The sequence below is a fragment of the Triplophysa dalaica genome, chromosome 24 (assembly GCF_015846415.1).
Source record: "Triplophysa dalaica isolate WHDGS20190420 chromosome 24, ASM1584641v1, whole genome shotgun sequence".
Lineage (NCBI taxonomy): Eukaryota > Metazoa > Chordata > Actinopteri > Cypriniformes > Nemacheilidae > Triplophysa > Triplophysa dalaica.
This window is the reverse complement of record NC_079565.1, coordinates 3,434,737-3,458,331: the sequence shown is the minus strand read 5'-3', so window position 1 is coordinate 3,458,331 and position 23,595 is coordinate 3,434,737. Positions and strand designations below refer to the sequence as shown.

The 23,595-nt window shown below is 41.0% G+C and overlaps 4 protein-coding genes across 4 annotated transcripts; 3 read left to right on the top strand and 1 right to left on the bottom strand.

Annotated features, from left to right (window-relative positions):
- The first annotated feature begins 551 nt into the window (after positions 1–551).
- glcea (glucuronic acid epimerase a) lies at positions 552–4,161 on the top strand. The gene is made up of 4 exons (XM_056740147.1): positions 552–637; positions 1,520–2,053; positions 2,138–2,377; positions 2,520–4,161. The coding sequence occupies exons 2-4, from the start codon at positions 1,564–1,566 to the stop codon at positions 3,542–3,544; spliced, it is 1,755 nt and encodes a 584-aa protein (XP_056596125.1). The 5' UTR covers positions 552–637; positions 1,520–1,563; the 3' UTR covers positions 3,545–4,161.
- Positions 4,162–4,397: 236 nt separating this feature from the next.
- ambra1b (autophagy/beclin-1 regulator 1b) lies at positions 4,398–16,478 on the top strand. Its single transcript, XM_056740139.1, has 19 exons — positions 4,398–4,642; positions 5,496–5,711; positions 5,944–6,002; positions 6,107–6,290; positions 6,482–6,654; positions 6,766–6,832; positions 7,129–8,579; positions 8,661–8,747; positions 9,067–9,249; positions 9,444–9,524; positions 10,122–10,222; positions 10,339–10,449; positions 10,608–10,796; positions 10,884–11,038; positions 11,185–11,324; positions 12,416–12,523; positions 12,612–12,811; positions 13,046–13,180; positions 13,480–16,478. Exons 2-19 carry the CDS (start codon positions 5,580–5,582, stop codon positions 14,010–14,012), a joined length of 4,089 nt encoding a protein of 1,362 aa, XP_056596117.1. The 5' UTR covers positions 4,398–4,642; positions 5,496–5,579; the 3' UTR covers positions 14,013–16,478.
- A 1,548-nt stretch (positions 16,479–18,026) lies between these two features.
- chrm4b (cholinergic receptor, muscarinic 4b) lies at positions 18,027–19,294 on the top strand. Its single transcript, XM_056740096.1, has one exon. The coding sequence runs from the start codon at positions 18,119–18,121 to the stop codon at positions 19,262–19,264; it is 1,146 nt and encodes a 381-aa protein (XP_056596074.1). The 5' UTR covers positions 18,027–18,118; the 3' UTR covers positions 19,265–19,294.
- A 1,005-nt stretch (positions 19,295–20,299) lies between these two features.
- mdkb (midkine b) lies at positions 20,300–23,544 on the bottom strand. Its single transcript, XM_056740676.1, has 4 exons — positions 23,386–23,544; positions 21,357–21,436; positions 21,107–21,274; positions 20,300–21,001 (listed from the first exon to the last, which is right to left on the bottom strand). The coding sequence occupies exons 2-4, from the start codon at positions 21,433–21,435 to the stop codon at positions 20,805–20,807; spliced, it is 444 nt and encodes a 147-aa protein (XP_056596654.1). The 5' UTR covers position 21,436; positions 23,386–23,544; the 3' UTR covers positions 20,300–20,804.
- Between the last annotated feature and the right edge of the window lie 51 nt (positions 23,545–23,595).

The window sequence follows — 23,595 nt, the reverse complement described above, 5'->3', positions numbered from 1 at the left end:
TTAAATATACTTGTATATAAATAAACAACACTAAAATGTTTGATCAAAATATGAAATATTTTGAAATATAAATATATATATGAAATATATACTACGTTGCATGACATATTTATAGCACCAGACACAAATTTGTCATTGTTGTGTTTTGTATGTGAGTTGTTGTAAATTGTAGAGTTTTGTGAGGAATAAACGCCTTAAAAGCAGTGAAATTTCACCTTGCGTTTGTCTGGTTAATAGTGACACCTTGTGACTATGTTTAACAACGCAACTAAAGCACAATTTGTGTGGACGATCATTTAAAACTTTCGTTGAGATTCGGATTTTTATCAATAAAAGCAAAACATGCAATTAAATGAGCAACTCATAAATAATTGGTTTGAAATACGAAAATGATTGAAGTGATGTTCAGCTCCGCTTTAACTCAAGCAGGTGGGCCTGTTACAAGCTCACTGTGGCGTTTGTCACCACATCTGACAGCTGATTGGTCGCTACGCAGCCCCGAAGTCTCTCATTGGGTACTGATTCATCGGTGCAGCGGTACATATGCAGTGCCGATTTAAAGCGAGAGGAATGTTTGCGTGAATATTTTGTTGTCTGTATTGTGCGTTTTTACATCACCGGGAGGTGCTGCTTTCAGGTGGGTGTAAGTTTAGCATCGTTACCTTTTAAAACAGCGCATGTAGCTCAACGTATTTCTTTCGCATCCACAATCACATAAGAGCTCGCAACATTGATGCATTGATGCGATTGTAAATTCATTCCGTGCTTTATTTGCGGAAATATATATATACCGCATTACAGCGGCAAAATCGTTTAAGTCTGTATTTAAAACGAGTAACAGCTTTTACCAGTTATATATATATATATATTTATATATATATATATTTATTATATATACATTTTACATACACACACAAATGTACATTTTATTCACTGCTCCTATTTTAAATATTAATATATTTTATTTTTTTACTTTAAATCTTTGCTATTGTTTTTTATTGTCATTAATCATATGATTAATAAGTTATTTGATGTATAAATCGTATAAATGAATAATTTTTATGTATACCTAATTATTTTACGCACACACACACACACACACACACATATATATATATATATATATATATATATATATATATATATATATATATAGAGTTTGGTTCCAAAATTAAATAATAAAAAAATATGTTTTTTATTGTGCATTAAAATTAATATCAATCAAACTGCATTTGGTTTGTTTTGGTTTAAGCCATAATAACTAAGCAAATTCAGCTTACTAACACAATAAAACCCAATAATAACATAAAAAACATGATTTTTATTTATCTCATTTGGGAATCAAACTCTTCATATATATATATATATATATATATATATATATATATATATATGTATATATATATATATGTATATATATACACATATAAAAAAACATCCATACATACATATGTATATTATAAGAAATAATATGTTTTATTACATTTTTCTGAATTAAATATGTTTTATTTCTGTCCAGGTGAGGTCAGGTGTCCATTGTCACCGTATGGCCGTGATGCGATAATGCGTTGCGTGGTGGCTCGCATCAACCACAAGACTCTGGTTATCATTTTTGCCATATTTGCTCTCATCACCATACTGCTGTGGAATAAGTGCTCCAGCGACAAAGACCTGTACACCCAAATCAGACCTCAACTTGAGTCCGCACCCACCCCGGAAAAGGAAGAGGAGAACGGGCAATCACCTGAAGCCCCGCCTGGGTCCAAGGAGGTCACTTACGAGCAGATCGACTGCCTCATCAATGAGGACGTCATCATCAAAGGCCGAAAAGAAGGGGGTGAGGTTTATCTGCCCTTCAGCTGGGTTGAAAGGTACTTTGACGTTTACGGGCGTCTGGTGCAGTATGACGGGATGGAACATTTCGAGTTCTCCCACAGTTACTCACGGGTGTACGCCCAGAGGGAGCCCTACCACCCTGATGGGGTGTTCATGTCCTTTGAGGGGTATAACGTGGAAGTGCGAGATCGAGTAAAATGCATCAGCGGCGTGGAAGGTAGGTTTGAAGTTCACTGGAGTTAATGGCATCTCGTGATTTGTTACCCGCTGTATTAAATTTTGTGTTTTACCTCTTTTAAAGGTGTCCCAATTTCTACCCAGTGGGGTCCTCATGGGTATTTCTACCCCATTCAGATAGCTCAGTATGGGCTGAGCCATTACAGCAAGAACTTAACAGAAAAGCCACCTGACGTGAAGATTTATGGGGGATCGGAAGAGGGAGTGGGTGGCACAGTTCCATGGGCCGTCCCTAAGGGCTGCTCTCTCTCTAAGATCCAGGATCAAAACCATTCCGGGTTTGTGCACCATTTCGTCACAGCGGGTGAGAAAGTCACCATAGATCCTCTGCTCCATTTGTTTTTTTTATTCCTTAGAAAAACATTTGCTTATTATTATTTCTTAACTCAGTTTTGTTCTCTAACTGATACTATGAAAAATGTGAGTATTTTGATTTACATCCACAGAAAACTCGGACGGCGTGTCTCTGCTCATGGATAACTCCAAAGATTTCGTCTTGACCTTTGACGTCAAGTTCATCTCCAATGGTAGCGTCTCTGTTCTTCTGGAGACGACAGAAAAGGGAGCTCCTTACGTCATCCATTACATCACTAGTCCGCTCCTCCTCTCCTTCAAAGACAGAGAGGTCGCCTACGGCATCGGGCCCCGAACGTCTTGGAGCACCGTGAGTCGCGATTTAGTAACGGACCTGCGTAAAGGAGTCGGTTTGTCCAACACCAAAGTAGTAAAGGCGACCAAGATCTTTCCTCGCCGTGTTGTCCAGCTGGTTCTCAAAGGTTCTGGCTTTATTAGCAATATCACCGTGTCTTCCACCGCACACATGGCTGCTTTCTTTGCTGCTAGCGATTGGCTTCTTCATAACCAAGATGAGCACGGAGGGTGGCCGATCAAGGTGACTCGTAAGCTCGGAGAAGGGTTCAAGACCTTGGAGTCTGGATGGTATTCTGCCATGGCCCAGGGTCAGGCTATGTCAACGCTAGTGAGGACGTACTTGGTAACGCACAACCCAGCTTACCTTAGCGCCGCTCTGCGGGCGACATCCCCATTCAAGAAGACCTCAGAGCAACATGGCGTTAAGGCAGCCTTTATGAACAAATACGACTGGTATGAGGAATACCCCACAACGCCCAGTTCATTCGTTCTTAATGGCTTCATCTACTCTCTGATTGGATTGTATGATGTGGCTGAGACTGCAGGCAACAAGCTCGGCCGAGAAGCAGGCTTACTATTCAGTCAAGGGCTGGAGTCACTCAAGGCCATGTTGCCGTTATTCGACACAGGTTCTGGAACAGTTTACGACCTGAGGCACTTCACGCTGGGTCTGGCCCCTAATTTAGCACGCTGGGACTACCACACCACTCACATCAACCAATTACAACTGCTCTCATCCATTCACAGTGCCCCGATTTTCAGGGACTATGTTAAACGCTGGAAGACTTATCTTAAAGGAGGCCGGGCCAAGCACAACTAAACCAGCTTAAAAATGTTGTCACTTTAATGTTTTAGAGGACAGTTTTATAAGACATTGTACAAAAGTTAAAGTAAGCGGTGGCAGATGTTTTTACTTTAAATTGCTTTCACAAGTCATTCTGAACAGTTTCAGTTATTGTACAAGCTTCAAGAATGTGAAGTAACTTTATGTAAATTTATGTCCAACGTAATGTGGTACACTAGAATGTATGAAACATTGCACAGTTGTTAAGATACCGTACATGTACACGAACAAATTAGTTTTGCCCTAAGAAAATTCGATTATTTGTATTTTAAGAGACAATGAGATAATGCAGTGATCTTGTATATATGAGTGGCAACACAAAACAGTGTGCATAATAAATGTAACTTGTTTGGGTGTGCAATAGTTAAAATAGCCTTAGCATATATAGTTATTATTGCATTATGTGAATATCACTGTCTAAAAATATTTTGCAAAAAAAATCTGAATAGAGTGAATTATAACTTTGTGAAGCACAATTCTGAGGTTTTATTATTTTGACAAAAAATGTTTACAATTAATTTCATTGTATTATTATTAAGAATTCACAATAATGTTTGATTTAAAAAAATTGTTTTTTGTTAGAAACCATTGCTGTAATAAAAAGAACAGAACATCAACTTGTGGAGCACCGTGTGCGTTTATAACGAAATTTAAATTAATAATATATATATAATATGTATGTATATACATATATAAAAAAATAAACCTGAATATATATAATAAAACAATTTAATTCAATAGTAAAATAATACACGCTCTGCACTCGATTAACAGACATATGAGCTCAATTGTGTGTCAGCGGCTCGATTAGTATGCCTGTTTACGGCGAGCTACCCACAAACCAGCTAGCTAGCATAATTTCTCCCATAGCCAGCTTGATACAACCTCTGTATGTCCTGATAAGTTAAACGGTTTGTTCGAGATCTTCCTTAAGGACATGATTTTAACCCCTTCGTCTTTTCGGATCTTTCTGTTGTCAATCCAGATCGCTTTCTAGCAAATCAGCTCGGCTAACAGGCTAAGCGGCTAGCAGCGACTTCGATGACATTTCACTGAAAAAACACAACGAAACAGGTCTGTTTAACACCCACGATCTTACATTTCAACGCTATGTTCACACAACAATTGCGTTTTTGTAATCATGCGACTATTATAGCATTTTAACGTCAAATGTGTATGCATAGATAAATGCTCTTAGTGAATAAAAGGTGGCTATCAGCGTAACGTTAGCTTCAATTCAGTTTCCATATTTGGGCGGGCACGACAGTGAGTTATTGTTAGTTACACTTTTAAAAATACGTTTAGTGGCTTTATTGATGCTGTTTGTGTTTATATTTTGCACAGGTTTGGTCGATCAAATGTGCACGTTGATTTCATTGACGAGGTTCATATTTAAATGGCTCGTTTGTTTACATGGATCAGCTCCTCTGATAGGGGCTTAATTCTCAAAAGCAACATTACAATCATTTGCTGAATGTTTATATGTCTAATATGGTGATCACAATAATATTTATATTGACGTTATGAATGAAGCCCTGATGTCTAAAGGACACACGTATGAGGACTTGATATTTGGCCCCATTTAAAGGGCCCAGTTGAACAAATAACAGATCATGAATGTTTTTTGACAATACGAGATTTTGGAGGATTTTATTACATGATCAGTTAGTTTTGCATAGATATCAACTTGGACCTGAGCTGTCATTTTGACTTGAATACCTCCTGTCTGTTAGAAATCAAGGCAATCATCACTGATCTGGATATACAGGCTCTAGATCACAACTGTTGTTTTAACATTACTCAGATGACACTTATTGCAGAGTTATTAGACTGATGACACATATCCGGCATTTCGACAATCCAGTTGAGACAGGTTGATCTCTGTATATTGATTTGACCTGTTTGTGTGTGGATTGTCTTCCTACAGTCTGCATGGCCTGCGAGCTGCTGAGTTAGTGTCCGGCCCACGTGTGAGGAAGGCCGGCCGGGCCACGGAGCCCAAGAGAGAAAAATGGCCGCACAGAACAGGAACTCTGTGCTGATCCTGTCACGTCGAGAGCGTGGAGCTCGCGTGCTGGGCTCCCAGCACCTCCTGCAGCAGCTTGTGGAGGACAGGACCCGCTGGATGAAATGGCAGAGTCAGGTAGATTATCTACTGCTCTTTGTTTCTGTTATATTTGAAATGTAAATAAAGCTTGGAAACCAGCAGCCTTTGCAATGTCAAGGTCTCTTTTTGTCTAAATATTTAAAAGCCCTATTACATGTATATACACAGACTATGAAAAAGCATTTAATCATATAAAATTTATGTAAAGATTAAAATATATTGTATACATGTATAATGGGCTATGTGTGTTTTTTATTGATATCTACAGAAAGTAGAGCTACCTGATAATCCACGATCAACCTTCCTACTGGCCTTCAGCCCGGACAGGTAATGATGATGTTTTGTCGAAATTAAAATTATCAGAACGTAAATGCTAAATGTTATATTTCACTTCCACTGTTTTCTAATACAGTTTTACATCACTTTCTTAGAAATCTTGTGGCCTCAACACATGTCAACCACAACATCTACATCACAGATCTGAAAACAGGAAAGTGCCTGCACTCCTTGGTGGGCCACAGGAGGACGCCTTGGTGTGTGACCTTTCACCCCACCATCCCTGGCCTGGTGGCCTCCGGGTGCCTCGATGGAGAAGTTCGCATTTGGGATCTACACGTGAGTGGCAGCCGTTTCATTTTTTTTAGATATTCAAAACACTATTAACTTGTACATCGCTTGTTGTTTGATTTCTAAATCACAGAGTTAGCAGCCCAGTGCGGTTCTTGTTTTTACAATTAAATGTAACGTTTGTCCACACACTCCGGCGGTCCAGACATTGTTGCTCAAATGTTTTGTGTCATTTTTAGGGTGGTAGCGAGAGCTGGTTTACGGAGAGTAACATAGCCATCGCCTCACTGGCGTTTCACCCGACGGCTCAGCTTCTTCTCATCGCCACCAACAACGAGCTCCACTTCTGGGACTGGAGCCGCCCAGAACCGTTCGCAGTGGTCAAGACCGCCAGCGAGACTGAGCGTGTCCGGTGGGAAAGCAGACCTGTTTATGTCACAGCTTTTTCAATTATATTGATTTCTGTGGAAATGTTGAACATTCTTTTCCCACGTTCATCAGAACTGTAATCTTTTTTTGCCAGGTTGGTACGGTTTGATCCTTTAGGTCATAACCTATTAACAGCTATTGTAAACCCATCCAACCAGCAGGTGAGAAATGTCCTTTTCTGCTTTTTCAGCATACTAAGATGTCTAAAACAATATATACATTTGAAGCATTGTCCCATGAACATCACATTTTTGTATTCTAAATATAATCTCAGATATGAGCATTTACATTTTCTATTCCACTTTTGTGCCAAAGTGTCTCTTGGCAAGTCAAAATATTTCGGGTGTCTTGCCCACTATTCAGTTATCAGAATTCTGTAGTCTAATGTGCTTTCTCAAACATAGCTAGAGATCATCTTTGTTAATGTTTTTAAGGTTTATCTGTGTTTTATGTATAGAATGAAGATGATTCCGAGGTCCCCATGGACAGTATGGAGATGGCTCTGTTCCGCCAGCGTTCTCTTTTACGCTCCCCGCCCGTGCGTCGTACACCCATCCTGCACAATTTCCTGCACATCTTGTCCTCCCGCTCCTCCGGGGCGCAAGCTAGCGATCAGCCCCGACCTGCCCCTGAGCCCCGAGAGCCACCAAACATACCCCGGTTCCAGTACCCCATGCGGGCAGAACCGGGCGACCGCTCGTCCTTACAAGGCTGCACGCAGCACTTGGGTCTTGGCTGCCTGTGCAGTCGCTGCGCTTCTTCTCGAAATCTACTTACACAGAACTCAACCTCTCTCCAGCCTTCGGATTCTACTCCGACTCAATCGGGCCCCTCCGCCTTTACACCCACCCCTGGACAAACCCGGACCTCTACGGAAAGGCCCTCAGCTTTTAGCAGTGTGTTCAGTGTGAATCCAGGGAACTCAGCACATAGGGGTCTGTTGCCCCTTAGGACTATCGATCCCATGGTGGCACAGGTAACTGGGGCCCCAGAGGCACCTGGGCGCCTCCCCGGTGCTGACTGGTCCGGTAGATTGCTTAGCACAGGGCACGAACATACCTTAGGTGCAATTGGAGTAGAAAGTGAAAGGGGTTTGGTACCTCCTCCCAGGACCAGCTCCTCCTCCATGGATCTGCTTTCGTTGCGTAGGTTTCCAGACGGTTCCTCTTCGTCACCCATATACACGTCTGCTACTGAGGGGCGTGGCCTAGGGCTCCCCGGCACTGAGCCCAACCGGGGACGAGCCAACGATGGCACGAGCAGCGGGCACCACCCCTTTTACGACAACACCCAACGCAACAACCCTGCCTCCATAAGAAACGTCCTGCAGTGCAACCTGAGCCGCTACTTTATGGAATACGAACGCATGCAGGAGTTAGAGCGGCCCGGAGGCAGCAGAGAGGTCGCGGGCGGACCTGGAACCATGCAGGAACTTTTAAACAGTAGCATGGACGCCGAACGCCCGGGGCCATCGCAAAACAACTCATCCCACACTGGAAACGGAGGCCCGGTTGCAGGGGCCTCACAAAACCACCCCAATCGCTGTCGTTCATGCCACAACCTTCTAACCTTCAACCACGACACCCAGCGCTGGGAGCGTTCTGGCCAGAGCTCCTCGTCGTCGTCCCAAGAAGGGCCATCCTGGCCGCTTTCAGTGCCTCCTTTTGAGGACCCTGCTCAGAGTGCACGAGTCGAAGCTCAACCACCTGAGATGAGGACCATGGAGCTCGGGGAGACCTCTTCTGGTGTGCAGGGACAGCAGCCCATGGGTCTGGTGTATAATCAGGAGACGGGCCAATGGGAAAGCATGTATCGGCAGCCGACGCCCAGCGCTCCACCTGAGGCAGCCCAAGACTCCTTAAACCCAGAGGTGCCCGTTGATAACCCAGATGAGGACTCGCTCAGGAGGTGGGCAACGCTGGCGGGTGTCATCTAAATATTTCATTGTCATACTAGTTACTTACGCTTCAGTTTTTTTGTCTTTTTTAGGAGGTTGTTGGAATCGTCACTGTTTCCATTTTCACGATATGATATGTCAGGGTCCAGAGATCATCCAATATACCCTGACCCTGCAAGGTATCTGTTTGAGATTTGATTCGTGTGGGGCTTTTGGTGTATGAAAAATGTGTTTCTTAGTGATAATAAACCTGTAGTTACTCTTCTGCTCCACCCATATGTTTACAAACGAAGAGTTTGGTTCCAAAATGAGACAAAAAATTGTCAAATGTTCATAGTATCAATCAAACTGCACTTGGTTTGTTTTGAGCCAAGCCATAACAACTTAAAATACAGCTAACTAACACAATAAAACACCATATTTTACCAAAAATTCAAACACACATGATTATTGTTATGATGAACTACAAATTTGAACCTCTCTTCCGCACCCTTCCAGGTTGTCTCCAGCTGCATACTACGCTCAGAGGATGATCCAGTATCTGTCTCGGAGAGAAAGTATTCGCCAGCGTTCCTTGCAGAACCGCCTACGGACACTTTCAACCTCTCAATCCGAGAGCCAGGCCAACAACCCGTCCTCCACACCACCAGAGGCCAGCGATGGGGACTATGAGGACATCGAGTGAGTTTGATAATACTGATATACACACAAAAAAATATGTATAGCTACCTATGTTTGTTGCGTGTATCAATTGTTCTGTTGCTGAATATAAATCACACCATTACATAATTCCTCTACAACTGAAGTACAATTTTGAAAATGTGCTGCAGTTATAAGGAAATGTTTCAAAATGTTGTTTTATTTCTTTGTCATAGGGAACCTGGAGACAGGACGAGACACAGAATGCCTCGCAACGCTAGAATGTCAGCCCCCTCTCTCGGGCGCTTCGTCCCACGGTGAGAGGGATTCTTTTAACATTTACCTTTTTTATAAAGACAACCATGAAGATTTTTTCAATAATCTTTTATTTAAAGGAATAGTTCAGCTAAAAATTAAAATGTTGTCATGATTTACTCACCTTGTCTTTTGTCGTTCTATGAAAGTCAATGGTGACCCAAAGCGGGTTAAAAACTTTCATCAAAATGTCTTAATTTGTGTTTAGCACAAAAAAGAAATGTATACCGGTTATTAACAAATGGGTGAGCACACGATTACAACATTTTCATTTTTGGGGTGAACTGTTCCTTTAAGATGGTTCCATTTTAAAGTGCAGTTTAAGAAAAAGTAAAAGATATGAACAGAAGTGGCAAATTTGTAACTTTTGCCTCTAAACTGTGTAAAACATAAAATTTAAGGTTAGTTTACATCTAACTATCTGTGAGATCACAACCGACTCATAACCTTACTTTTGTGAAAGTGCTTTTAAGCACTGACTTTTTTTCGCCTAATAGTTTAAATTGTATAGACTTGGTTTATTAATGATTCATTTGTTTTTATTAATGATTCAATTTTATAGATGAATATTTTCATTCATGTATTTTTCTTTCTTAAAGGAGGTTCCTGTTACCGGAGTACTTGCCTTATGCTGGACTGTTCCATGAGAGGGGTCAGTCAGGGCTCGCCACCCACTCCTCTATAAACAGAGTATTAGCAGGTACAGATTCATTTTTAAACGCCTCTGTAATTTCAGATGTCTTTTAGTGAACTGAAGAACATTAGACATTGTTTGATGAGCTTTAATGAGGGCAAACTCATAATTCTCTAATTCAGGTGCGTCTATAGGGGATGGGCAGTCAGCTGTGGCCAGTAACATTGCCAACACCACGTACAGGCTGCAGTGGTGGGATTTCACCAAGTTTGACCTTCCAGAGATTAGCAATGGTACGTTGTTACAAATATTATTGGAAAAAATTACATCAAGGTGCACATCATGTGATCATCTCATCGAAATCGCTTAAAATCTTTTGCTCTGTTTTATGTAACCTCTCATTGTAGGACGTCACATTACAAAAACATTTATTCTTTCCTGTTTCTTCCAGCTTCGGTGAACGTTCTGGTTCCTCACTGTAAGATCTACAACGATGCCAGCTGTGACATTTCAGCAAATGGGCAGCTTTTGGCCGTCTTCATTCCCAGCAGCCAACGGGGTTTCGCCGACGAGGGCAATCTGGCCATTTACTCCCTCGCGCCCCATAACTTGGGCGAGATGCTCTACACCAAGAGATTCGGTTGGTGTTAAACATACACCTTATCCGTCACGCTTGACCCTCCTGTTGGAGTGACATTTTATTTTCGATGTTTTAACTATGTTTCAGGTCCGAATGCTATTTCAGTGAGTCTTTCTCCTATGGGTTGCTACGTGATGGTGGGATTGGCTTCTCGAAGAATCCTCCTCCACCCCACCACTGACCACATGGTGGCGCAAGTGTTCCGCCTACAGCAGCCGCACGGTGGCGAAACATCTATTAGGGTAAGAAAATGCTTTATTCTTATAATATATACATATTTGAGTTACACATCCTTTAGGTCACTTTGAGGCTGCCTGTTTCAACAGATTTTGTTTTGAGTGTTTTCTGTGTGTCTGATTGTCTTTTTTTTTTTATTGGCATCCCGCAGATGATGTTCAATGTGGTCTACCCCATGGCTCCAGACCAGAGGAGACATGTCAGTATTAACTCAGCCAGATGGCTTCCAGAGCCAGGCATGGGATTGGCCTACGGAACCAACAAGGGAGACTTGGTCATCTGCAGGCCAGTGTAAGGAACTGCTTATAAAATACACGGGTGAAATGTCAGACACTCAGTTGGGCGTCTGGTCTGGGCTACGTAAATGTCTGAGACGTTTTTTTTTCCTGGAAGTTAACTGGTAGAGCATGTTGCCTGCAATGCCAAGTTGTGGGTTTCATTTCCAGCAAACACAAATTGATAGAATATTTACTCTTAATGCAAAAGTTACTTTGTACCAAATTCATAAAGTAGTAAAATTGTTGAAAACTAACAAAATAGTTTTAAACTAAGCAAAAAGTGTTCTAGGACACTGGTGATTTTTTACTTACACAATTGAATTTGTCTTTGGACAGAAGCTTTAAGTGAACAAAAATATATTTAGAAACGCACAAAATCAGACATGAATCAATTGGGTTTTGTATGATTTTATTGCACAGTGGAAAAACCGTGTGGAGTAGTTTTTGAAACGCCGGCTCTGGCTGGAGGGCAAACGTTTGGATGTGTTGAATGATTGCCAGCTCAGATTTTTAACCACCCATTATTCAAATAAAACAAATGTCACTGTACAGCACGGTAGCTACGGAAATTGGTAATAAAACCAATTTACAACCAGCTCCATAAACATGTGCAAGAGCCTGTGTTAATATTGACTCTTTTCTCTGACTTTTTCAGATCTGAATAGACAAACGAGTGTCATTTTTAAGTCTGTCGGATCTATACGGTCTGATAAACTGCCATGTTACCCGTCACGTTCATTAGATTACCATCTTCATTAGTGGCAGGAAACTCGCGTCTCCATTGGAAAACACGAAGCTAGTTATTGTTTTTTAATAAGGTTACAGGTCACATTACTTTTGAAGCTTATCGCTTTCAAGGAATTTTTTCCCCAGATAGGTTTCTAATATGATCGCAACCCACGCCGGCAATATGTCACAATGAATGCAAAGCTTTGCATTTGTATTTATTTTGTAGACACTCTTGCAGTGCATTCAAGCTATACATATGATCAGTTTGTGTGTATTCCCTGGGATTAAACCCATGAGCTTAAGCTATTAGAACTCTTTGGAGTATTCAAATACACATGTATACAGTGACATCTAAAATTTGCCTTTCGTTCACAGAGATTTCCGCAGTGATGGGGACAGTTCATCAGACCTGAATACCGATTCCCTGTTTACCGTCAGCAGCAGCGGCGGCAGCAGTCGAACCCGCGGAGTGGAGCGGCCGGGGTCAGAAACTGAATTTACATTCTTTATAATAAGCCAATGTTATATCACCATTTATTGTTATTGAGATATCACGCCTTGTATCTTACAGAACAAGCAGGTCCGGCTGGAGATTCGACCGAGACATGGGTCTAATGAACGCTATTGGCCTACAGCCGCGTCAGCCCGCCCCTTCTGTGACCTCACAGGGGACGCAGACGCCAGTGGTGCGACTGCAGAACGCCGAGACGCAGACGGAGAGAGACCTTCCTTCAACCAGCACCTTCCAGAACGCACACACATCAAGACACAGTAATAATATTTCTCAATATTTTTTTTATTTTAAATGATATCAATAGTAATAATACATTTTATTCATTACTAATATGAATTGATATTAGTTAGTAATATTAGTAATAATAACAATAATAAGATAAGTATTTATACACAACAATAATAATATAATTCATATCTATAACCCAGTTCCATTCATTTCTCAATAACCTCTATAATATTAAATAATAATGAAAGAAATTGCTCTTTCAGTGGTTCAGACCGCAAGCACCAGCACGGACAGACACACACACCCAGAGACGGCACACACAATGTCACACACAGCCGTTCAAGCATCTACCTCAGATGCATCGCTGAACCGGACCAGCTTACCCAGCACATACCACGGTACCCACCGTCTGTTTCTCTCTCCATTTCAGATTGAAGTCAACTATCTGAGATCTGTGTTTTCTCCTACTGAGACCTTTAGACAGACATTAGTGTCTCAGACGCTTTATTACTCACAGTTAGCCGGTCTAATTTAATCTGAGCTTTAGTTCTGTGGATATACAGAGTCCATTTGTGCACGCAAGGAGTGACGATAGGCGCTGTTCTGCGATATAGTTTGTTTATTTTAGAATGTTTATCAGAAACGATCTTGAATAAATCTGTAATGATGTTAAAAATTCAATCTCTCTTTGTTTCAGGGGATTCAGCGGCTGAGTCTGGCACAGGCGAGGATGCACTCTCTCGGATCCGCCGCCTAATGGCGGAAGGTGGAATGACGGCCGTGGTCCAGCGGGAACGCAGCACTACCATGGCCTCAATGGGTGGCTTCGGGAACAATATCGTGGTCAGCCACAGGATTCACCGCGGCTCGCAGACATCAGTGAGGACGACTCAGACGGGAAACCCGACCGCAGAAACACCCACCGGTCTTGCTGTCCCCACTGCACCCATGTTTCGCACAGAACCTTCAGCAGACTCTCTAGAAGCTCCTGGTCCATCAGGGGCTGCCGGTTCCTCATTTCCACCACAGTTTACAGCTCGGTCCGAGGTCGCGAGGGCGTCGCCCATGTTGGACGCGGACTTATTTGGTAGCCGTCAAAATGATGACCCTCAACACCATTTACCCCCTAGTCGTTTAAACATGTCTAACCATAGCAACAACAATAACAATGACCATAGTTACAGCGAAAGCAGGAGCCGGGACTACCCCGACGACCTGTATGGCAGATAGTCTTACGTCTGATGGACATGAAGACGCGATGGAAAAGTGGTCCGCATGGTGCTGGGGCATATCGAGGCGTGCTGTCAATGTTACAGTGATGTGAACTTTTGGGGGCGGAACCACTGAACTTGCCTCTGTTCTGACTCCTCCCACTTTGGCCTTATTTTGAGAAAGAATGAGTGCCAAGCATTTCACGCCGTCTCCTTGGAGACGACAGCCTCACCCTTTCTGTCAAAATCAACTGGGACTCGGACTGGGGAAGGAAGCATTATTATTGCACTTGCGTGTCACGCCTAAGTTAATTTTTCTTCCTTTCAAGGACGAGTCACGGACATTCATCATTCCACAGGAGAAAGGGTGTCATACTTGAATTATTCCTGTACTGCGGGACGGAATAACACAAGTTCAAGAGACATCATCGGCCTATCGAAGTGCCAGTTGAGGCCGGGGGGTCTGATGTTTTTTGTTTTTCAGGACATTTTGGTGTCAGAAACAAGCCGTACAGACTTTCCTGACAGGTTAACACTAACTCAACTTTCTCAGCATCTTGTATCAACTTTTTTTGGTTCAGATCATGTCAACGTGATTAAGGTTTTTTGTGTTCGATAATGTGACTTCCACGATAGTGTTTGAGTTGTGCGGTTGATGAACAATGCTTCGAAGTTCTCAGACTGAAACACTTGTGTGCGTGCGTGTCCCCTTAAACTTCCAATTTGCAAGTTTTATGATTTTTAATTTGAATTTATTTATCTGTGGTTTGAAAATATGTGGTTGAAAGCTTGTCGTCTGTTGGGTTAAAAACGCAGTTCTTGAACTTTCACTGTGCTTCACATCTCTCATATCTGCATGTGTGTCTAATCCAGAGCTTTTATATGAAGAGGTGTGGCTGAATGTGGAGGGCGGGGCTTAAGAAAATGAGCATGTGCATTACAGCAGAACGCACACGTGTGAAATTTTGGTACGCTTCCATTTTTTTATTTGGAGCTTTTATACCTTAATGAGCAGTTACAGCTAACTTTTTGCGTAAGAGCGTCAAGTTAGCATCATGTTTTGAGGTTTATTTTAAGTGCATCTTTACGATTCAAATCTTACTCTATCCCTGTTACACATTACAATTTAAACCGCAAACGTAAGAGCTTCATATCTTTTTTGTTTTTAACTATATTTACGTCAGGCTACTTTCAACGAGTTATAATAAAAACATTGCACTAAATTACATTTCTTTCTGATACTACAGTCAATAAAGCAGATGTATAAATAATCACACTTAAATAATCTATGATCGAGTATTTCATTCAGATGGATGTCGATGAGAGATTTGGCACTATATGCTCGAAACGCAGGTCTACGAAACACGCACACCCACCGATCAGACACGGTCTGCGTTCACGTGTGCATGTATGTGTGTCCGCCTACAGAGTTTTATTATGAATAAATGTAGCATTGTAAATGTAGAGGTGGTAAATAAAGAAAAACTTGAAATCATATTTTGAGTTTTTAAGACACTTGCTTTTTCAGCTTCATCGTGCTGGTTTAGATCCTGACGTAGAGTTGGTCAGCCATCACAACAAGCATTAACAGGCCTTTAGTTAATGAGCATTTATTAAAAGGATCTCTCTCTGCTTTTATTTGTGTTTGAGATTACATTTTATTAGATGTCTGGGAAATTCCTTTGTTATTTTAGCTGCTTGGCTGGAATTTGTAACTTTTTGTAAAAAAAAAAGAATGGATAAAACACTTCTATGAGTATGGACACTTGTTGGAAGTTTTTGGATGTAAGATGCATTTTAGTTGGATTGTGAGGTGACACGCAGTGGCCGCTGAGGAACCTTTTCGGTCTTTCCATGTCTTCGGTAACACAAAACTTTTATTTCAGCTGTAAATTCTTTACAAGCCTGTGAATGCCGAGTGTTTTGGTTCATGTCTTGGTTCTGTCTGAGTGATGGTGCTTTTTATGTTTCTCTATTTATTTTGTGCTTTGTGAGAATGATCAATGCAATCATGATTTTAAACAATGCCTTTACATAGTAAAATAAAAACAAATTAGACAACTGTTCGATATCATCTTGCACCATCATATTTACTCATTTCACTTCTATTTGACCTTTTTACACACCGTTAGTATGTCTCGTGCATGATATCCGTTTTGAACTTAAAATCATGCACATTTTTTATCAGGTGCTGAAGAAAGAGCTGACGGCGAGCGGAAGCGCAATGTTAAAAACTGTGATCTGTGTGGTTGTGTATATCCTTTCACTGCTGGAGTGGTACCTAAACAGAAGTCGTGAAGGTGGAACAGGCTAGAATTTGATTTGACGTGAGGGATGTCTTGTATTGATTTACCATAAATGTGTAGTTGCTCCTTTATGTAGTGAAAATGAGGATTAGGTGTTGTAAAAGATGATTTTGTGGGACACCAAAGAGCCTGGTTATGACGACTATGAGAGTTTTAATAAAATGTAATTATGGAAATTACGTTTTGTTCTTGATTTATTTATTTTTATTTATTTATTAACATTTTAGAGATGTTCAAACAGCTAAACACATTTTTCCATTGCCTAATTAATAGTTCATTAAATAACTTTATCTGTGATTTTTTTTTTTTTTTAAGTAGCTTTACTGTATTTATGCTGATTTAAAAAAAAACACAGTTAGTTTTTTAGGAAACACCTATTAAAAAAGACTCTTCATTTCTGGCACGTATGTGATATTTCTCGTTTTCTATAGAAGCTGAAATGGTATAAAACACAACAATACACATCTGTTACACAAGTCAGGTAATTGGATTCTGTCTGTTAGATAACAGTCTTCCCCTTTAATGACAATAACTCACTAAAAGACCGCTCAAAACTATGAGGAATTCAACAGCAATATGATCCTTCCATATGTCTCTGACCACCTTCCTACTGTAACTTCATTGCATTAGATAAAGGATGACTGGTTACGGGCAGCGCGAGGATGGGCGTTACTGTTTGAGTTATTTAAAATCCTCCCCACTGTTCTGTCATTCAGACTGCTGGAGATCATGAAGACGACTCTTCCTGCTGTTTACTCGGGGGACTTTGAATGGTTTGTCTTCAATGGTAAGTTGGGATGCAGATGGAATGATGTTATTGTCATTTATGATACAGTACCTGACAAAATCAGGCTTTCATTTATTTGTAATTTCATGTGATTTATGTGCTGGTTTCTATAAGGATTTTTTACAATATGCATATAATGAATATCATGTAAATATTTCTGTAATATGCAGGTTAACACAAATGTATTTATTAATTAATTATTTTCTTTGCACTTGCTGTGTCATTTTAAGCTTTTTGGCTAATACAGTAATGGCCAAAAATGATGTCCTCACTACTAAAAAAAATAAATAATAATATTATAGATGTATTTACATTTTTTGTAGTTGTGATGTTGTGCAATAATAATATAATATATATAATTACTTATAAACATTTTGACTATTTTTATATATATTTAGTCATATACATTTTTATATTTATTCTAATTTATGTTTTACAAATGTATTTATAATTTTTTGTACAAAATTTAGATATTAATACATTTTCTTTTTGGTTTAAATACCTATACAGCCGCAGACCATTTCAAAATGAACTTCAGTTTTCCTGAATTGACTATTTATAGGCATATGTTTAGGTAAAATTATATATATTTTTTCATTCTGTGAACTACTTCAAATATATGTGCCGGATATTAAATAAAAATACTGTTTCTATTTGCATTTATTTGCAAAAAATAAGAACTGGAGTACAATGTCGAATAAACTGAAAAGGTCAAACCTCAAAAACTGCAAAGAAAACAAGTTTCTCTAGATATGCAGATTAAATGAAAATTAAAATGGTCTCTTTAATGTTTCTGCGGCTGTTCATAAGTATTTACATGCACATGTATACAATACTCCACAAATGATGGATTATGCAAGTGTTAAGGTGTGGTTTCTAAAACATGTTGTTTTTACAGCTTCCTCAATCATGTTCAACGGCAGTGTTCACAATCCCTCCACTGACGAATCGCACGTTGTGTCTGGAAGATCACATCGTGTCTACGGGACTGTGGGAGGGACAGTCATCATCATTCTAACCGGCTGCATCAGTATGCTTACAGTCCTGGGCAACGTTCTCGTGCTCCTGTCAATCAAAGTCAACCGCAACCTCCGAACCATCAACAACTACTTCCTCTTCAGTCTGGCTTGCGCTGACCTCATCGTTGGTGTGTTTTCATTGAATCTCTACACCGTGTACATTGTCAAAGGCTACTGGCCTTTGGGACCACAGATGTGTGACTTGTGGCTGGTTGTGGATTACGTGGTAAGTAACGCCTCTGCGATGAACCTCCTTGTGATCTGTTTCGATCGCTACTTCTGCGTCACCCGGCCTCTGAGTTACCCGGCCAGGCATACCGCGGGGTGGGCATGGGCCATGATCGCCACCGCCTGGTTGCTCTCTTTGCTTCTATGGGCTCCGGCCATCCTTTTTTGGCAGATTGGGCGGGATGGTCGGAAGGTCCGAGAGGGCGAGTGCTACATTCTGCTCCTCGCCAACCCAGCTGTAACCCTGGCAACCGCCATCCCTGCATTCTACCTTCCTGTTGTAATAATGACTGTTCTGTATATTCGGATATGCCTGGCAAGTCAGAGGCGAGTTTTTAAGTCGACGCTCGAATCGACAAACCTTCTTCAACCAAATGGAGGAGCATTGATCAAGCCCGATATAGTAAACGATATTAAAAGAGATCAGACGTGCTCATTCAAAGATGACCTCATCAGGAAAAGCAAATTGCGCAACTCTGTGGATTCAAGCCCCGATGGCTCTGTGGCAGAGCGAGGGCTAGATACAAAACCAAACACCATCACGGATTCTACAGAAGCGAGTAACAAGATACTTTGCTCTAACAGTTCCGTTTTCAAAAGCAATTCTTGTTTACACCGAACGGATTCCAAGGTTCTCAAAGATGTCTCCAAGTTGACTCGACGGAAGGCGGTGAGAGAGAGAAAGGTGACAAGGACGATTTTTGCGGTTCTCCTGGCCTTCATCTGTACCTGGACGCCTCACAACGTCATGGTTCTCATTGCTACTTTCTGCCACCGGTGTGTTCCAGAAGTCCTGTGGGTGGTGGGATATTTTCTGTGCTACATCAACAGCACTGTTAATCCAGTGTGCTACGCTTTGTGTAATGACACCTTCAAAAGAACCTTCAAGAGACTGTTGAAGTGCCGCTTTAGAAATCAAAGATTAAGATGAAAAGTCTCTCGCAGTTCACCCAAAAATGAGAAATCCCTCGAGTTGTTCCAAATCTGTATACATTTCTTTGTTCTGATGAACACGGAGAAAGATATTTGGAAGAATGAACTGAGAAAGAACTGTTTGGTTACAAGCAACTTTCCAAATATCTTTTCTGTTCATCAGAACTAAGAAATGTAGACAGATTTGGAACAAATTTTTATTTTTAGGTGTACTTTCCCTTTAACATGGATTCATTATAACAAATAAACGATGAATCATGTCACTAAAGAGCCAAAGATGAAAATGTTTTTGCTGAGGTATTTGATGTTTATGTTGCTGTGATTGCATATACCAAACGTCTTACTGTATATGACATATTATAAAAAATATATTTTTTGTACATTTATAGAGCAAAAGTCGTTTTTAGGATTCATTCTTAAAACATGTATAGTCCGTTTGAATGCAACACTGTATTGTTTTTGAACCAAAATAAATGTGCTAGTTGAGCTATTTAACATTTAACCTGTGGCTAAAATTATATGTTATTAAGTTTGAATATATCTGACGTTGTACTTGTATTTTTATATGTCCATTTAATCGTCATTAAGTTTGTAACTGTACAAAAAACTAATAAAAACTGTTTGATTTTCAAGGTTCAGTTTGTGAAATTTAGTGGCATCTAGCGGTGAGGTTGCGTATTGCAACAAACGGCTCACTTAACCCCTCCCCCTTCCATCCGAAGCACTATGGTGGCTGACACAGGACTAAGATATGGTCACATTTTGCTTCTTTTCCATAAAAGTTCACATATTTACGAAATGCGCTCTGTCGAGACGTTTGTTAGGGCTTCTTTAGAAAAAGCATGGTGAATTCCATGTAAGGGGACCCGCGGTGTATGTAGATAGAAATTGCTGTTTCTAAGGTAATACAAACAACGCTTAATTATGTAAGGTCTTTATAAACCTGAAGACAGTTTTGGACATTTCTGTCAATAGATCCTCCCTAATATCACACATTGCACCTTTAAAAAAGCACCAGAAATTATATTGAAAATACACTTTTGTTCATTTATTCACAACCTGTAGAAGTAATTAGTGTTGTAAATTTGATTGTACATCCATTACAAATCTAAAACCATACAATTATAAACATAGATATTTCATATAGGCCGTTACTTCTAGGCGCAGTTTAACGCGTCAGTTTACAGGTTACACCGTACAGAAATGGTTTTCTTTCAAAAACTCTGTTGTTGTAATGTACATATAGATGCTTTTAGGGGCAAAACTAGGGTCACGTTGGTTCTCACCCGCTTCTTCTTTAGTAAAGACGATCTGTTAGACAACAAATTTGCTGTGGCCTATTTCATACATGCAAATTACAATTAAAGATTTGCTACCAAATTACAACAGCATAGACAACCATACATTGACTAAATACAAAAGAAAGAAAGTGGGGGTAATAACAATAGGTAGGTCTACAGTTTATATCTCCAACTCTGAATTTGAAGATTTGGGAATGTGCCAATGTGTGGGCAGGCAGGGGTGGGGTGGTCTTCAAGTTAGTTCTCCTTTCCTTTTCCCTTTTTCTTCTCCCCGTTCTTGGGTTTGGGGGTCTTTGGGGTGCAAGGTTTGGAAACCATAATGGACATCTGGCATTGAACGTTGAAAAGTGCCTTCTTCAGCGTTCCGGACCTGTTTCTGGTTCCTGTAGTGGTGTCACATTCAGACCAACGACCAAACTTGTACTTGCAGTCCGCTAGAAACAAAAAACAACCTAGACTTAATGACATTTATTTTCCAAACTTGTACATTTACATTTAGGCATTTAGACATTTGAGATCACAAATACTACAAATCTTACCACCGAAGTCTCTCTTCCAGTTGCACGGGACTTTACACTTGGTCTTCCTCGTCTGTTCGTTGCACGTCGCCTCCCGAATGCCGGCACCGCAGTCGCCGCTATTGGGTACGCATTTCTCATACTGCCATTCGCTGCACTCCGCCTCGGCTTTAGGCTCCTTACCCTTATCTAAAAACAGAAAATTATAATTCCACTCCATCCCATACGAAAAATTCACCTTTCTGTATATGATCCAATAAAAAATAGGAACCTTTTTTCTTCATACTGGCCTCCGCGGTGACCATCATGACCGCCAGCAGAACAAGCGCTATTGAGAATAAACTCCTCATTCTGTGAAGAAACACAGCTGACGTTAATATCATTTTCTAGAAAGAGAAATTGAGGCCGCAGACTTCTTATCGACTTGTATTTACATAATGTTTGGTCATGTGCCCAAAGGCCAAAGATTAACATCCATAAGTGAGTCAACAAAGGGAAGCTAAAGATGACTTGGGCTGGGGCTTGTTTGTTAACAATGTAGCGGTTGGTCTTAAAGATGCACAACAGCCACCCTACACAGTCACTATATTCACACATGGTTACGTAACAACCAAATAAATGAACTACAATCCCAAATCCGTGTCAAAATAATGAATTTTTACATGCTTTAATGTTGATATGTTCTATGGTATATTTGTCACTCCACACGGCACATCTAAATTAAAAACAACTCCATGTACACAGTGTCCTAATCGCCCACTGTGTGTGACTCCATAAAAAGAGACTCTCTCTCTCCGTCTATATTTTATACACACACCACTTCTTTTCACCCTTCTCCTGCTTCCATTAAAGCCGCCCTCATTCAAGGCGCTGCCCGCGGCACGGCTCCATTCTACAGTCAGTCATAAATGCGAAGGGCTCCTCGGGGTCGGACTTTTGTGCGAGGAGAAACAACGACCGGCGGGGGTCCCCCGCTCGCCCTCCCCTCTCCTCCGCGGGGAGAGAGGCCAAGTACTCAAAGACCTTCAGCTGGGCCTTAGAGGAGCCTGATTCAATGGCTCCGAACAAAGCGGGATCTCGCCCGTTTTGCTTTCCTCTCTGAAAAACCTCGAACACAGATCCCATGCTGTGTCTTAAGGAGAGGGGGAGCGGGCCTCCGCTCGACTCCTTTGAATGTGAGCCTATTTGCATGGGAGGACAAAAACAGCTCTGTTGATGCGAGGGGGTACGTGGGATGCTGCCTTTGATAAACGCGCCACCGGACATTTCGGAAACTTCCTCGTGGAGCACCGAGTTCACCCACGATCAAAGTTCACCCAAACCACTAGAGCTACAAAGGCCCCCGAGAGATCCTGGATGTTTTCCATGCTGAAAAGACAAAATACATTGGAACCGTGTCCGTTACAAGCATTATGAACCATCAGCTGTTCGCCATTAGAAAATTCCTTCATTTTGGATCTAATTCCAGTAAGATTTAATGGAGTTCTGTTGGTTCCCATCCGGAAGATAACACCCCACCGATAGAACCCAACACATTAGAGACTTTATAACCATTATAACCATTAAATCCATTAGAATGTCTGTCTACGGATTCTGTTGTTCCTTTCATCAAGGTTTGTTCCCTCAAGCATTTTTTTTACATTGAGAGCATTGATGTGCCCATTTGGTTGCGATTTGGAGAAGTGGGTCAGCAGTTGCTGGCAGCTGGTCCTCTTTGGCACTTCAGAGAGCATCATCCACCACCATTAGATCATCGCGCGCACACACACAAACACAAACTCCACGACTCAATTACAACACGAATTCAATGACGGTTCCACCATTAAAACGAACCCCGATGAAGCTGTAACCCGACACAGCGGAAACAAAAACGCCGTTTTGCGCATTTTAGTGATTTCGTCTCTCGTATCCTATCGCACGACAATTTGATCTCACATTAACGTTTTTGTTCTTAACATGTACAACGATCAAATATCTAACAAAAACAGGCTTAAAATTGGTCTTCAAATAACGCGTTTAATTGGCGCTCCGGTTACTTTGACAAACGGCGCAACCATGCGCGCGCTGTCATTCCGAATGATTAAAATAAACGCAAAAATAATGTTATAAATATCAATGCGCCGTATAATCGCACTTAAAGACAACATCACGTAAATAAACAATAAAGACTACATACAAAAATAATCGACCCAATCAGCCGTTTAAATTAAAATGCATTGTTGTTATTATTCGAAAGGCGCGTCATCGTCACGAAACACATTCACGTTGATTTTATATTGAATGGAACGATGTGAACTCACCTTATTGCTGTGAATATGATCCTGTGCTGTGAATGTGTATCCTGAGCTCGTCTCTCTATGCGATCTGCTGCTCTTTGTGTTTCTTCCAACTAGTTTGAGCTGGTCGCATAGCTGTGCACTTACACTCACCCTCTCTCTCCCTCTCTCTCTCTCTCTCTCTCCACGTGATCCTTCTGTTTATCCATCCATCCTTCCTTCCATCCATCCATC